At 42.3% G+C, this 12,637-nt stretch overlaps 1 protein-coding gene across 1 annotated transcript; it reads left to right on the top strand.

The window, feature by feature from the left end:
• The first annotated feature begins 565 nt into the window (after positions 1-565).
• coq3 (coenzyme Q3 methyltransferase) lies at positions 566-12,279 on the top strand. The gene is made up of 6 exons (XM_064945295.1): positions 566-814; positions 5,989-6,126; positions 7,418-7,517; positions 10,019-10,270; positions 11,095-11,254; positions 11,582-12,279. The coding sequence occupies exons 1-6, from the start codon at positions 642-644 to the stop codon at positions 11,776-11,778; spliced, it is 1,020 nt and encodes a 339-aa protein (XP_064801367.1). The 5' UTR covers positions 566-641; the 3' UTR covers positions 11,779-12,279.
• The last annotated feature ends 358 nt before the right edge of the window (positions 12,280-12,637 follow it).

Here is a 12,637-nt window from a genome sequence, read left to right as displayed (position 1 = left end):
TTCGTTCTTTGAAATAGTTCATTCTATTAATTTAAATATTTTGATTATACATCTCTTAATAATTTAAAAAAAATGTTTATAAATAGATTCGTCTCTTTTGATATTCGAGCTGGTTCCCAACGTTCACCTTCGCGACCGACCCATCACTAGTTGATAATAACAACACTTACAGTTGACCAGAGCAGCTCTAGCAGGGCAGAAATTTGATGAAGTTACTTGTTGGAAATGAGTTCGCATGGCTGTGTACTCGATTTTATACACCTGTCAGCAACGGGTGTGCCTGAAATAGCCGAATCCACTCATTTGAAGGGGTGTCCACATACTTTTGTATATATTATGTACATGTTCAACACAACACCAATCATCAAAATGTATCACTCCCCCCCACCTTACTTTACAACAGGCTACGTTACAGTTGTATTTAATCATTTATATGTTATTGAACTCACAGTGTTGGCTTGATTGAGCTTTTATACACTATAATAATTTGGGACTGTTGTCGATTGTGCCCGGAACCAGTAGCTAGTAGGAACTGTCTGTGCACAGCAGTGGTTCCACTCGAACAGTAAGATAATGAGTACACCACGGTCACATTGACCTGTCGATACCGAACAGAAACATACATGTAAAAAACAGACCACATGTATTCAAAGAAGTTTGAACGGTTCATCTTCGGGGTTTGTACCCGCTGTTTAACAAGCGCGGTGAATGGCACTACAACTTCAGCTCGGACTGCAGTCAGCTGGACTTCAGTACGTAAACATCACAAGCAGTTTCTTGAGCGTCGCTCTCAAAATGGTTTCGCGGTTGTGAGGTATGGTACGCTTACATTTTAGTTTGCAGATGTGGTATGAGGGTCTTGGCGATTGCACATGAACTCAGTTTCTCTAACTAACTCCATGCTGACGGGAAATTATTTCGTTCCAGGTAGTGTTTTTTGCAGCCTTGCGGAGCATCTCAGAAGGTGCTGCGTGGGTTTTCATCACTAGACTAGAAAGCAAATGGAGAGGGCCCCACGTGAATAGCAACCAGTTTTCGTTGCGAAACGTTTTGCTATTGTGTGCACTAATTATTACACCCCAGGGTTCTATTCATAATTGTACGCGTTAGCAAATCTGATGATTCCAAATGTTCCCCAGTGTTGTATGGACTGTTTAGTTGAGCTTCTGTGTGTCCACCATGCATGTGCCCCCTCATTCTAGTTTTATGGCCCTATATAAACAAATAGCAAAAAAAGTTCAAATGATTGAGTGACAAGTTTGCGCCAAATCTTTCTATGGGGGGTGATCCATGCCAGAATTAAGCCTCGAGAGGCTACTAATACCTCTCACCAAGTCCCCAAACGTCTTCCTAGTGCCATAAAATACTGCCATGAATTAACATGGACTGTCAATGGAGACAAGTTTGTTTATAAAGCGTCAAACTGCCGACGCGTTCACATCACGTGACATAGACAATTTAATTGGTCGATTTTGCTAAAATAAGGCTATTTTGAACGGTCATCCAACTCGGAATTCCAATTCAGAATTGTCTGTTACCGAATTAACAGAGACACAGTCACCGTCACCATTCAATCATTAGGCTATACATTTCTGTGAAGATGTCTTATGGTTAAAAGCAGGGTTCAAATTGAGGGGGTATATGAGGATATAGGCCTAACCCTTGTTATAGAGATGAGCAAAAAGCATATGCACGATTATTTCCGCATAGTCTACTAGCCTATAGGTCTTGCTCAGCCTCAACATCCAAGGAAAATGTTGGTTTATTAAATGCTCTGCAATTTAGAGCTATGCCTACTGCAAAATACCAAAAAGTTAGAATCGATATGGGTCTATGCATAGACCAAACAGCTTAACAGATAAAAACATTTTATTATTCAGGAGAATCCCATTGAATCAGGCTATTCATTTCAGTGCAGTTGCGTTGTTAAGCATATCCTTGAACCAAACATAACCGAAAACACCCCAGACTGTTCTGATTACAGATCATGATGACGCCTGAACATTTCAGCTGTATGTCATTTATTTAGCTCACAATCGCCTACAGATTTGATACACATGAAGACCTTTATTTAATCTGGATTTGACAAACAAAAGCCTGATTAGGATCCTTACTTTCCTCCACGTCATATTTGCTTCCAATTAGGCTAAATATATTCCTATTAATTTGCAAAGGCTAACCATTGCAATTAATGTTATTTACCATCTTGTGCTTTTTATGAATTAACAGGCATCAGGGTAAAAAAAATATAATTTCAATGTCCCCTCCCCACACATCGATGTTACTTACCTTACAGATCACAAAGTCAGACAAATGTCCGTTCCATTCATATGCAAATACATTTGATTCATACACTGGCTTATCTGACTGGCATGTTTTTATTTTAAACAGACCTCCCCTTATCTACACTGAAACAATATTCATCCTCTATGATTAAAAAAACCTCATAGCTCATTAGTACACCCATATATAGATATATAGATAGTTCAACATTGTTGTATTGTAAGACATACTAACAAATACCAGCAAGGGATATGTTTCAATTTACAATAAAGTCCAGGCGCTGCTGCCCTCTTTGTTCTGAGTGTTTGCAGAGCTAGTGTTTTTAGCTAATCTGCTAATCACATTATGTGCCCAGTATGATGGTTTTCTTGCTCTTTCTTAGCAGATAATGACAATAACAGTAGCTGGTGTAATGAAAAGTTGGAGGGTGGTTAGGTCTTAGGCAGAACCCCCTAGATCCAGGAGAACAGGAGCAGAGTAAATGGAACAGGGTAGGAGACAGACGTAAACAAGCAAACACACAGATTAAAATGATTATCAGGTATGTAAAAATAGTTATTGAATGATTTAATTTAAATGTTTGATTAGACATGCAATAATGTGAATGGCGGACCGAAAAGAAAGGATACATGTCTAATTTTTTATGTCAGTGGGGTTGATGAGGGAGGTAAGGGATGGGCCCTGGAAAAGAGAGAGAGATGAGTTGTGAGAGAAACTCCAGGGCGGTGTCATGACCAGTGGAGTCATACACTTTAACAGTACCTACCTGGATGTAGTTGAGGACTTGGTGGACTGTATATTATTTAGGGTTAGGTTTTTACTTAGCATTATTTGTTCTCTCCCAGATGCTTGTAAGGGCACAGATGACAGACCGGTAGGATTCCAGTTCAGGTTGTTTAATGACGCCGAGTCACAGAGCAGTAATGGCACAGCACAGTGTGTGGCTTGACAATTAAGTTAACTAAGAGTTTGTGTGGTTCCGAAAAGGGGTGAAATTAAATGCAATAGTTAATGGCAGATATAGGCTTAAAACAACCTCCAATTACATAACTATATGTAGCCATATTATTTATAGCTTATCTGCTGCACAGGGCAATACAACCTAACAACATGGCTGAGACTTTACTAGAATGATCAGAGGAGTGCAATTACACAGCAGTACTGAGCAGTGCCATCATCCTCACACAACTGCATGAATGTATAATCCATCCACAGGGCTCATTGCTAACAAAATACCCACAATCCGTATACAGTATACATCCATATAACCGCAGGGCATATAAGACGAGACACTGAAATGCTAACGCTAAATGTCTGAAATGAGATGGCAGAAACAACAAGGTTAGCAAGCTTACAGTTGCTAGCTCGCGGTAGACTCTGGAGGCCTGTACACTGCTGTGTTGTGTGTAAAGATAATTACCTTCAGATTGCCCTCCAACCATTCCTGGAACCTGTCAAGGGACTTGCCCATGGCAGACCCATTGGTCCGTTCATGCAAATGTCGAGTCACCATACATCTACACATTTAACATATCACTCACTGTACTATCAGTGTCAATTTCGAAAAACTCTAAATTACTGGATGCCTATGGGAAACAATACAAACGACCATTACATTATTAACCACTAACATGTAAGCTGACATTGACTAAATCCAACAAGGCTAGAGCTAACTAGCGCTTCGCCAAGCTAAGTGTGGTTTGCATCAAGCTAGCGAACTGTTAAATGCTACTTTCGTACAAATGTTAACACTAACAATTTTTGTGACATCCCATATTTATATATATTACCTAAAGTAAACTGAGCCTTTGTTCATAGAAAATAAGAGTACAGAAAGTTTGCACGCCATGTTGATCCCTTCTCGTTCATGTAAACCATTAGCAACCTAGCCTAACTCCATTACCTTACTTACAATGGGGGAAAATACCAACCAGTCTTTCACTCGGTTAAAACCTTAGCGGCAGTAATTGTATACATAATTGTATACATCTCTTCTGCCACTTGTCTGTGTTGCCGCCTAGCTCTCAAATACCGTGCCAGTCTCTCTATGTACGGTCACTGCTATCCAGATTCCTTGGGACGTCCTTACCCTGAACCCTAAACTAACACTAAATGTAACTATTTTATACATTTATACTTGATCGAGGTAGGGACATCCCAAGGATAGCAGCTATGAACTCCTCTATTCGACTGAAAGCCATGGAGACAACTCTTATTGGTTGTCTGATGTAGGCTACTGGGAACTGTTAACAACAGTCTGATTGGCTAACAACATTTAGATCTGTATACAGCGAGATAAGATGACATACCATGCCATGAGGTGTTGAAGGAAAGACAGATTACCTATAGATTGGACAATCTTTTCTAGGCCATTAGCAATAACAGGAAATACACAAGCCGTAAGCCACACTATAGATCAAGGTGTTTACGTTGGAATGTCTGCTTGCACAGAAAAAGTGTAAGTTTCTAACATTTATGATTGAGATTTAATTCATATCAATATAAACTATACACATTATGACTTTCATTAACACGCAACTCAGGCATCACGCAGACATTAGTCATGTCAGTCAGACGTTCAATGCTAGGCAACAGCCACACGGTAGTACGGTTGCATCGGCTTATATATGTCTCTTATCACCCCCCATAGGTTTCCATAAAAAGCACTTCTCATCTGTAGTAGGCTAAGTGAATAACGTGATACGCCTCCACCTGTAATTTTTGATTTGTAAGGGCGGGGTCAAGTTTACCATTGTGGACTTTGTCAGTCTGATGGAATATACTCTAGGAAAAGACAAGGAACTTGGCAGGGTGTTTTAGCACCATAAACCCACAACGCCGCACACATGTCACGCAATATTCCAAATGAAATCATAGGGCTCATGAGTGGAGTGTCCACAGCTACATCCACTGTCACAAATGTGTTCAGTCAGCACGGAAGAAGCGCTAGGACTGTTCAACTAATCCAACTGGCATTTTGAGGGGAAATATTTCGGGGGAGAATGGAATGATCGATTACTCAAGGTGTTCCACAGAGCATCACCGAGGCTGCAACTTCTGAAAAGGTAACAAACAATCTGGCTGGTTGGTTTCAATCAAAATCTTGGTTTCAATCAAAATCTTGGTTGCATAGGTTTTGGGCTGTCTTTCTGTAGCGCTTAGGGCGCTTCCCATGGTGCTGATAGAGGCGCGAAATCTCAGCTGCGCTACCTGTCACTTCTTTCAGCATTTAATTTGCATTATTTTGGTAAGACATTCACATGGGCTGTTTGTAATGAGTGAATTACTCTATGTTGTAGCCTAGATTCATGACCAAAATAGCCTTGTTTAAGTGTGTAGGGCACTGTCTATTGTGCTGCTACAGTGCAGAGGAGACTGGTGCAAAATCTGTAGTCTACCTGTCCCTTCAGAAGCACTCAAAGGTCTCTGTCTCAGCGTTCTAACTTCATGTTTCATTTAGTATAGTGTGATCTAAGCAGAATTCAATATAATTCCAATGCATGAGCCCCCCAAAATAGTGAGCCCTCACTGCCTCCTTAGTCAATGTATCCTGCTGTTGCGTCGGGTGTGTGCACTAACGAATATATGACCCAGCCATTGTGAGCTCTACGCTGTGTGACTGCAATAGAGACGACCCGGGACGTCCCCAATGTCTAATACATGTCAGTATTTGAGTACCCGATGACAATTGTTTTGCGTCTTTAGGATTCGCCACGCCTCCAAGACCACTGTGGACCCAAATGAGGTGAAGAGGTTCCAGCTTCTCGCCACCAAGTGGTGGAACGAGCAGGGAGACTTCGCAGCCCTCCACTCAATGAACGACCTCAGGGTGCCTTTCATACGGTGCGTGTGTGTATGCCTATAGTTTATTCACCCCCATTACTCATGCCATTGCATATTATTAAAGATGCCACAATCATCCAGTGACTTGGGGCTATTTCAGACGTAGAATCTATGTCGGAGCCAGTTACAAATCTTCACGGATCCACCAGTACCCGAATACTCAGGTCTGGATTCATAATTCGAAATAATGCCGGCTCTGATATTATTGTTACGGGTCTATGTTATGTGTAATTTGCACTGACTTGTCCGGAAGAGCCCATACAGATCTGAACACAACTGCGGTCTTAGCGAGCGAGCAGTTTGTTAAATTATGCTAATGCTCTTGCTTTTCACAAGAGTGGCGCGTGTAGCTTGTTGTTGGCCAATTCTAAATCATTCAAAGCTGCAATTACCTACGGTCATAGAGCCTCACTGTGTGTGTGTGTGGCAAAAGTCAGGAGATATCTAATCAATGGAAGATGTTATTTGTAACTGTAGGATTAGAAAGCCCATGCACTGCGTATGCACTGCAGCCATAGTTAGCATCATAACTTTTTTATTTTAGTTAGTATCTCGTACAACGCTGTGTACTGCTCCCTTCACAGAACAGCGCAAACTGGCTCTAACCAGAATAGAAAGATGAGTGGGAGGCCCCGGTGCACAACTGAGCCAGAGTACAAGTACATTAGAGTGTCTAGTTTGAGAAACAGATGCCTCATAAGTCCTCAGCTGGCAGCTTCATTAAATAGTACCCGCAAAACACAACGCAGCCAAGACAACGCAGGAGTGGCTTCGGGACAAGTCTCTGAATGTCCTTGAGTGGTCCACAAAAGCTTGGACTTGAACCCGATCTAACATCTCTGGAGAGACCTGAAAATAACTGTGCAGCGAAACTAACCATCCAACCTGACAGAGCTTGAGAGGATCTGCAGAGAAGAATGGGAGAAACTCCCCAAATACAGGTGTGCCAAGCTTGTAGCGTCATACCCAAGAAGTCTTGAGGCTGTAATCGCTGCCAAAGGTGCTTCAACAAACTACTGAGTAAAAGCCTCTGAATACTTATGTAAATGTGATCTGTTTTTAATTTTTAATACATTTGCAAACATTTCTGAACCTGTTTTTGCTTTGCCATTATGGGGTATTTTGCGTAGATTGATCAGTAACATTTAATCAAGTTCATAATAAAGCTGTAACAAAATGTGGAAAAAGTCAAGGGGTCTGAATACTTTCTGAATGCACTGTATGGCTCTGGGGATGGGGTGGACAGAGTGGTTGTGTGTTTTCATAGTGTGACCTCTGACCTCTATTTCAGGGATAATCTGTTGAACGCACATGGCGGGCGGCAGCCGGGGAAACCCCTGGCAGGGCTCAGAATACTGGATGTAGGCTGTGGCGGGGGGCTGCTCACTGAGGTAAAATGTGTGTGTGTGTGTGTGTGTGTGTGTGTGTAAGAACGAGATAGATATGCAGTCTGATGCTGCTGTGGACAGACTCCTATCCCTATACGCCTGCTTGGAAATTCCAATTGTTTGAATTGCAAGCTATCAAATCAGATTTAGCTTCACTTTGAATGTAGCCTGTACAGTACAATTCTGCTTGTGATGCAAGCCTTTTCCTTGCTCTACTTGCTCTACCAGTTGCTAATAATATGTTTAAATGTCAACTAAATTCACATTTCTTTTCAATTTGACTGGTCAGGGTTTGGTGGAAAGGACAGTTGGTCATTTGTTTGTGTTTGTTAGTTTTTTGATAACTTCACATCTACAAAGGATTGCATTTGTTTCCTTGCTCTTATTTGAAGTGAATACACACCAGCAGTTTGATTTGAGGAGACAACTTCAGGTCTGATATAGCTCTCTATCACAGACACATACAGACAGAGCGAGAAACACACACACACACACACACACACACACACAGTCTGTTAGACTTTAGGCTGTATGAGTCTGTCTCAGAGAATCGTGTCGTTAGGGAAATTCCCTTCAGAAGAGATCAGCTGTGGAAGGATGGCGATTGGTGAGCAGGCAGCACTACGCTGTGAACACACGTGCCAACGCCATACACACATTTAGCCAGAAGGGGGCGCTGCGTCTCAGTGACTTTCAACTCTCCTCAAATTCTCTATCGAAATTCCTCCCAATCCCCACCGGCCACCTCTACCTTTCTTCCAGCCCTTCACTCACTAAATAGACTGTCAGTGTTCTTTCAAGGGTCAGGCGTTCGTAATTCTATTGTAGAATCCATATGCATGGACTCACTTTTGCTCTCTCTGCCGTGGCATCATTCTATCACGTCGCTCTATAGACTGACAGTGTTCTTTTAAGGGCCAAGTATTCATCATTTTACTCTGGAATCCAATTAGTGCCTTCAGAAAGTATTCACATCCTTTGACTTTTTCAAAAATGTTGTTGTGTACAGCATGAATTTTAAAAATGGATTCAATTGAGATTGTGTCACTGATCTACACACAATACCCCATCATGAATTTAGTTTTCATTTTTTACAAATGTATTAAAAATGAAAATTTGAAACGTCTTTTATGGCAAGTAAATAAGTACAGGAGTAAAAAAATGTGCATAACAAGTCACACAATTCTCAGACTCTCTCTGTGCGCAATAATAGTGTTTAACATGATTTTTGACTGACTACCCCATCCTCTGTACCCCACACACACAATTATTTGTAAGGTCCCTCAGTCGAGACGTGAATTTCAAGCACAGATTCAACCACAGAGACCAGGGAGGATAACCAATAGCTCGCAAAGAAGAGCACCCATTGGTAGATGGGTGTAAATAACATTTTAAAAAGCAGACACTGAATATCCCTTTGAACATGGTGAAGTTATTAATTACACTTTGGATGGTGTATCAATACACCCAGTCACTACAAAGATACAGGCGTCCTTCCTAACTCAGTTGCCAGGGAGGAAGAAAACTGCTCAGGGATTTCACCGTGAGGCCAATGATTTTAATGGCTGTGATAGGTGAAAACTGAGGATGGATCAACAACATTGTAGTTACTCCACACTTACTAACCTCAATGACGGAGTGAAAAGAAGGAAGCCTGTACAGAATAAAAATATTGCATCCTGTTTGCAATAAGGCACTAAAATACTGTAAAAAAGAGAGTGAGGAGTAACAGAAGTGGCAAAGAAATTAACTTTTTGTCCAGAATACAAAGTATTATGTTTGGGGCAAACACATCACTGAGTTCCACTCTTCATATTTTCAAGCATGTTGGTGGCTGCATCATGTTATGGGTATGCTTGTCATTGGCGAAGACTAGGGAGTTATTAAGGATGAAAAGAAATGGAATAGACCTAAGCACAGGCAAAATCGTAGAGGAAATTCCTGGTTCAGTCTGCTTTCCACCAGACACTGTGAGACACATGTACCTTTCAGCAGGACCATAACCTAAAACACAAGACAAAATATACACTGGAGTTGCTTACCAAAATTACATTGAATTTTCCTGAGTGGCCTAGTTACAGTTTTGACTTAAATCAGCTTGAAAATCAAAGGCAAGACATGAAAATCGCTGTCTAGCAATAATCGACAACCAACTTGACAGAGCTTGAATCATTTTAAAAAGAATGGGCAAATATTTGCCCAATCCCGGTATGCAAATCTCCTAAAGACTTACACAAAACCACACACAGCTGTAATCTCTGCCAAAGGTGATTCTAACATGTATTGACTCAGGGGGTTTTAATACTTATTTAATCAAGATATATTAGTGTGTTACAATTTAAAAATGTTTATGGAAAGTATAATCTTCATTCCACTTAATGGGGCATTGTGTGACAATGAAATCAATTTTAATCCCACCTTGTAACAAAATGTGTGAAAAGTTTCTGAAGGCACTGTATGTATAAACTCACTTCCTCTACCCTCCCTCTCTCCCAACCTCCCAGCCCTTGGGTAGACTGGGGGCAGATGTGCTAGGCATTGACCCGGTGGCAGACAGTATTGGGACAGCGGAGGTACATGCCTGGCATGATCCAGACCTGCGTGGCAATGTGCGCTACCGTGCCATCACTCTGGAGGAGCTCTCTGAGAAGGGGGGGAAGGGAGCGGGTCAGTTTGATGCGGTGGTGGCCTCTGAGGTGGTGGAACATCTGGCTGACCTGGAAACCTTCACACTCTGCTGCAACCAGGTGCTCAAGGTGGGTCATGTGACTCGCGTGTGATGTGGCCGTGTGACTGTTTTTTTCAGAGAGAACAGTCACTTCATTCCGTGTTTTCTGTGGTGTGTGAGTGATTTGTACTATCGACGGTCCCCTTTACCTGATCTTTCAGTTTTTTTTTTTCTATTGAATTCTTATCTGTCAAACTTGTGTCGCTGCCACTCAATTGACAACAATGGAGCCATCCAAAGCAACACACATCTGTTGGGTCACATTCATTAGTGTACACAACAACAAAAACATTTTTGCAACAGAAAAGGAAAATGAGGGCCTCCCAGTTGGCGCAGTGGTCTAGGGCACTGCATGGTTCGCGCCCAGGCTCTGTCGCGGCCGACGCACAATTGGCCTAGCGTCGTCCGGGTTCGGGAGGGTTTGGCCGGTAGGGATATCCTTGTCTCATCGCGCACTAGCGACTCCTGTGGCAGGCCGGGCGCAGTGCGCACTAACCAAGGTCGCCAGGTGCACGGTGTTTCCTCCGACACATTGGTGCGCCTGGCTTCAGGGTTGAATGAGCGCTGTGTTAAGAAGCAGTGCGGCTCTGTTGGGTTGTGTTTCAGGGGACGCATGACTTTCGACATTCGCCTCTCCCGAGCCCATACGGGAGTTGCAGCGATGAGACAAAATATAGTAACTAATAATAATTGGATACGAAATTGGGGAGAAAAGGGGGGGTAAAAATTAAACAAAAAAAGAAAAGGAAAATTTGCATTTCTTATTGGACCAAGTACCAGTCCAGGAAGTCTCCTGGTTTGGTGCCTAATGAACACAACCCTGGGTTGTAACGGTCTCCCTACTGTGTGCAGCCAGGAGGCTCTCTCTTCATCACCACCATCAACAAGACCCAGCTGTCGTACGCCCTGGCCATCGTGGCAGCAGAGGAGATGCTACGCATCGTGCCCAGCGGAACCCATGACTGGGATAAGTTTGTCAGCCCCGTGGAGCTGGAGCGCCTGCTGGAGTCCAGTGAGTCTGCCTGCTCTTCCTTCACATGCTGCTCTTCTTCACTCTTTCTACTGTCCCTTTTGGTCTTTTACTATTGTGCTGGTGCCTCTTTTTGAAGGCAAACTGGTGTCTTTGTTTGGCTCATTCTTTCGTTCTCACTTTCCAATACGCAGTTGTGTGTGTGTGTGTGAGACCCTCTCTCTCGCTCTCTTTCTCTAATCCATTCGCTCGCTTTCTGTCTTTTCAATTGTCCCATTCTCTTATTTCTCTTCTCTTTCTCACCCATTCTTTCCCTATCCCTCTCTTTCTCTGTCTGACCAATTCCTCTCTGTCTCTACTCCGTCCCAGATGGTTTCCATGTGGAGTCTATCCGAGGGATGCTGTATAACCCTCTGTCACGGGCCTGGAGCTGGACAGAGAGCACCAGCATCAACTACGCTCTGCACGCGGTCAAACTCGAGGAGGAACCGAACCCCGACGAGGACGACCCCGAAGACCCCACCGTGATAGTTGCCCAAGCTAAGGCCAGACGCTGGTACAACTGACTTGACCATGGAAGAGAGAGTGGTCATACGTGGTCAGCTGCAGCACAGATCTTCTGATCTCTGAAAGGAAAGGCAATGGACCTAAAAAAAAACAAAGCTATTGAAAGTTATAGTTCAGTGCTTGATACAAGTACATGTTTTCTTTCAGCCAGGCCATGATTGATTGTTCTGTGAGTTCAAGCATAATGAGTCCCTCTGAATTGTGTGAACTGTTTAAGCTTTCGAGGCTTGTCATTACAATGCCATCTGTTATGGTAGAAGTGTTCATCACCATGGTTGACATCTCAGGTCTCTGATTTACTATTGAGCAAGATGTTTTCTTCAAGTCGAGTCACAATGTCTGTTCATCAAAATCCATCGTGTGGATATTGTTTGTCTTGACATGCTTATTAATAATATCCTCCATTAGGAAATGAAATAGTTTCCTTTAAGATTCTCTGATCTGATGATTATTCCTCTATTGTCATTTCAACATTGTGAAAATATAGTCCAAATCAGTGATGTGGTGTTCGTTGTAAGTTTTGTGCTGAATTTCAGGATCTCGGTAGAGGGCTTTTTATATTAGAAAATTCTTTAGATTTTCTGTCCACACATTTCCTGCCTCAGCCTCTCTCTACTCTGTAGCCATGGTGACTTTGAGATTATAATTGGCTTCTTGCTGAACTATTACACAAAACCCAAACAAGCCTCCAACTAAAATAAATATTGCTTGCAAGTTATTCTTCAAAACAGATGAAATCATTGGCCGGATGGTTCAAGAAGTACAGTCACAGTAGTGTGTTTCTGTCATATTTTTCAATTTGACCTTATATATAGACAACCCCAGGACTGTACTGGAATGCAATTTTTTTTTTCTCAT

The sequence above is a fragment of the Oncorhynchus masou genome, chromosome 29 (assembly GCF_036934945.1).
Source record: "Oncorhynchus masou masou isolate Uvic2021 chromosome 29, UVic_Omas_1.1, whole genome shotgun sequence".
In the NCBI taxonomy this organism is placed as follows: Eukaryota; Metazoa; Chordata; class Actinopteri; order Salmoniformes; family Salmonidae; genus Oncorhynchus; species Oncorhynchus masou.
The sequence above is the reverse complement of the archived record's forward strand: the minus strand, read 5'-3'. Positions and strand labels throughout refer to the sequence as shown.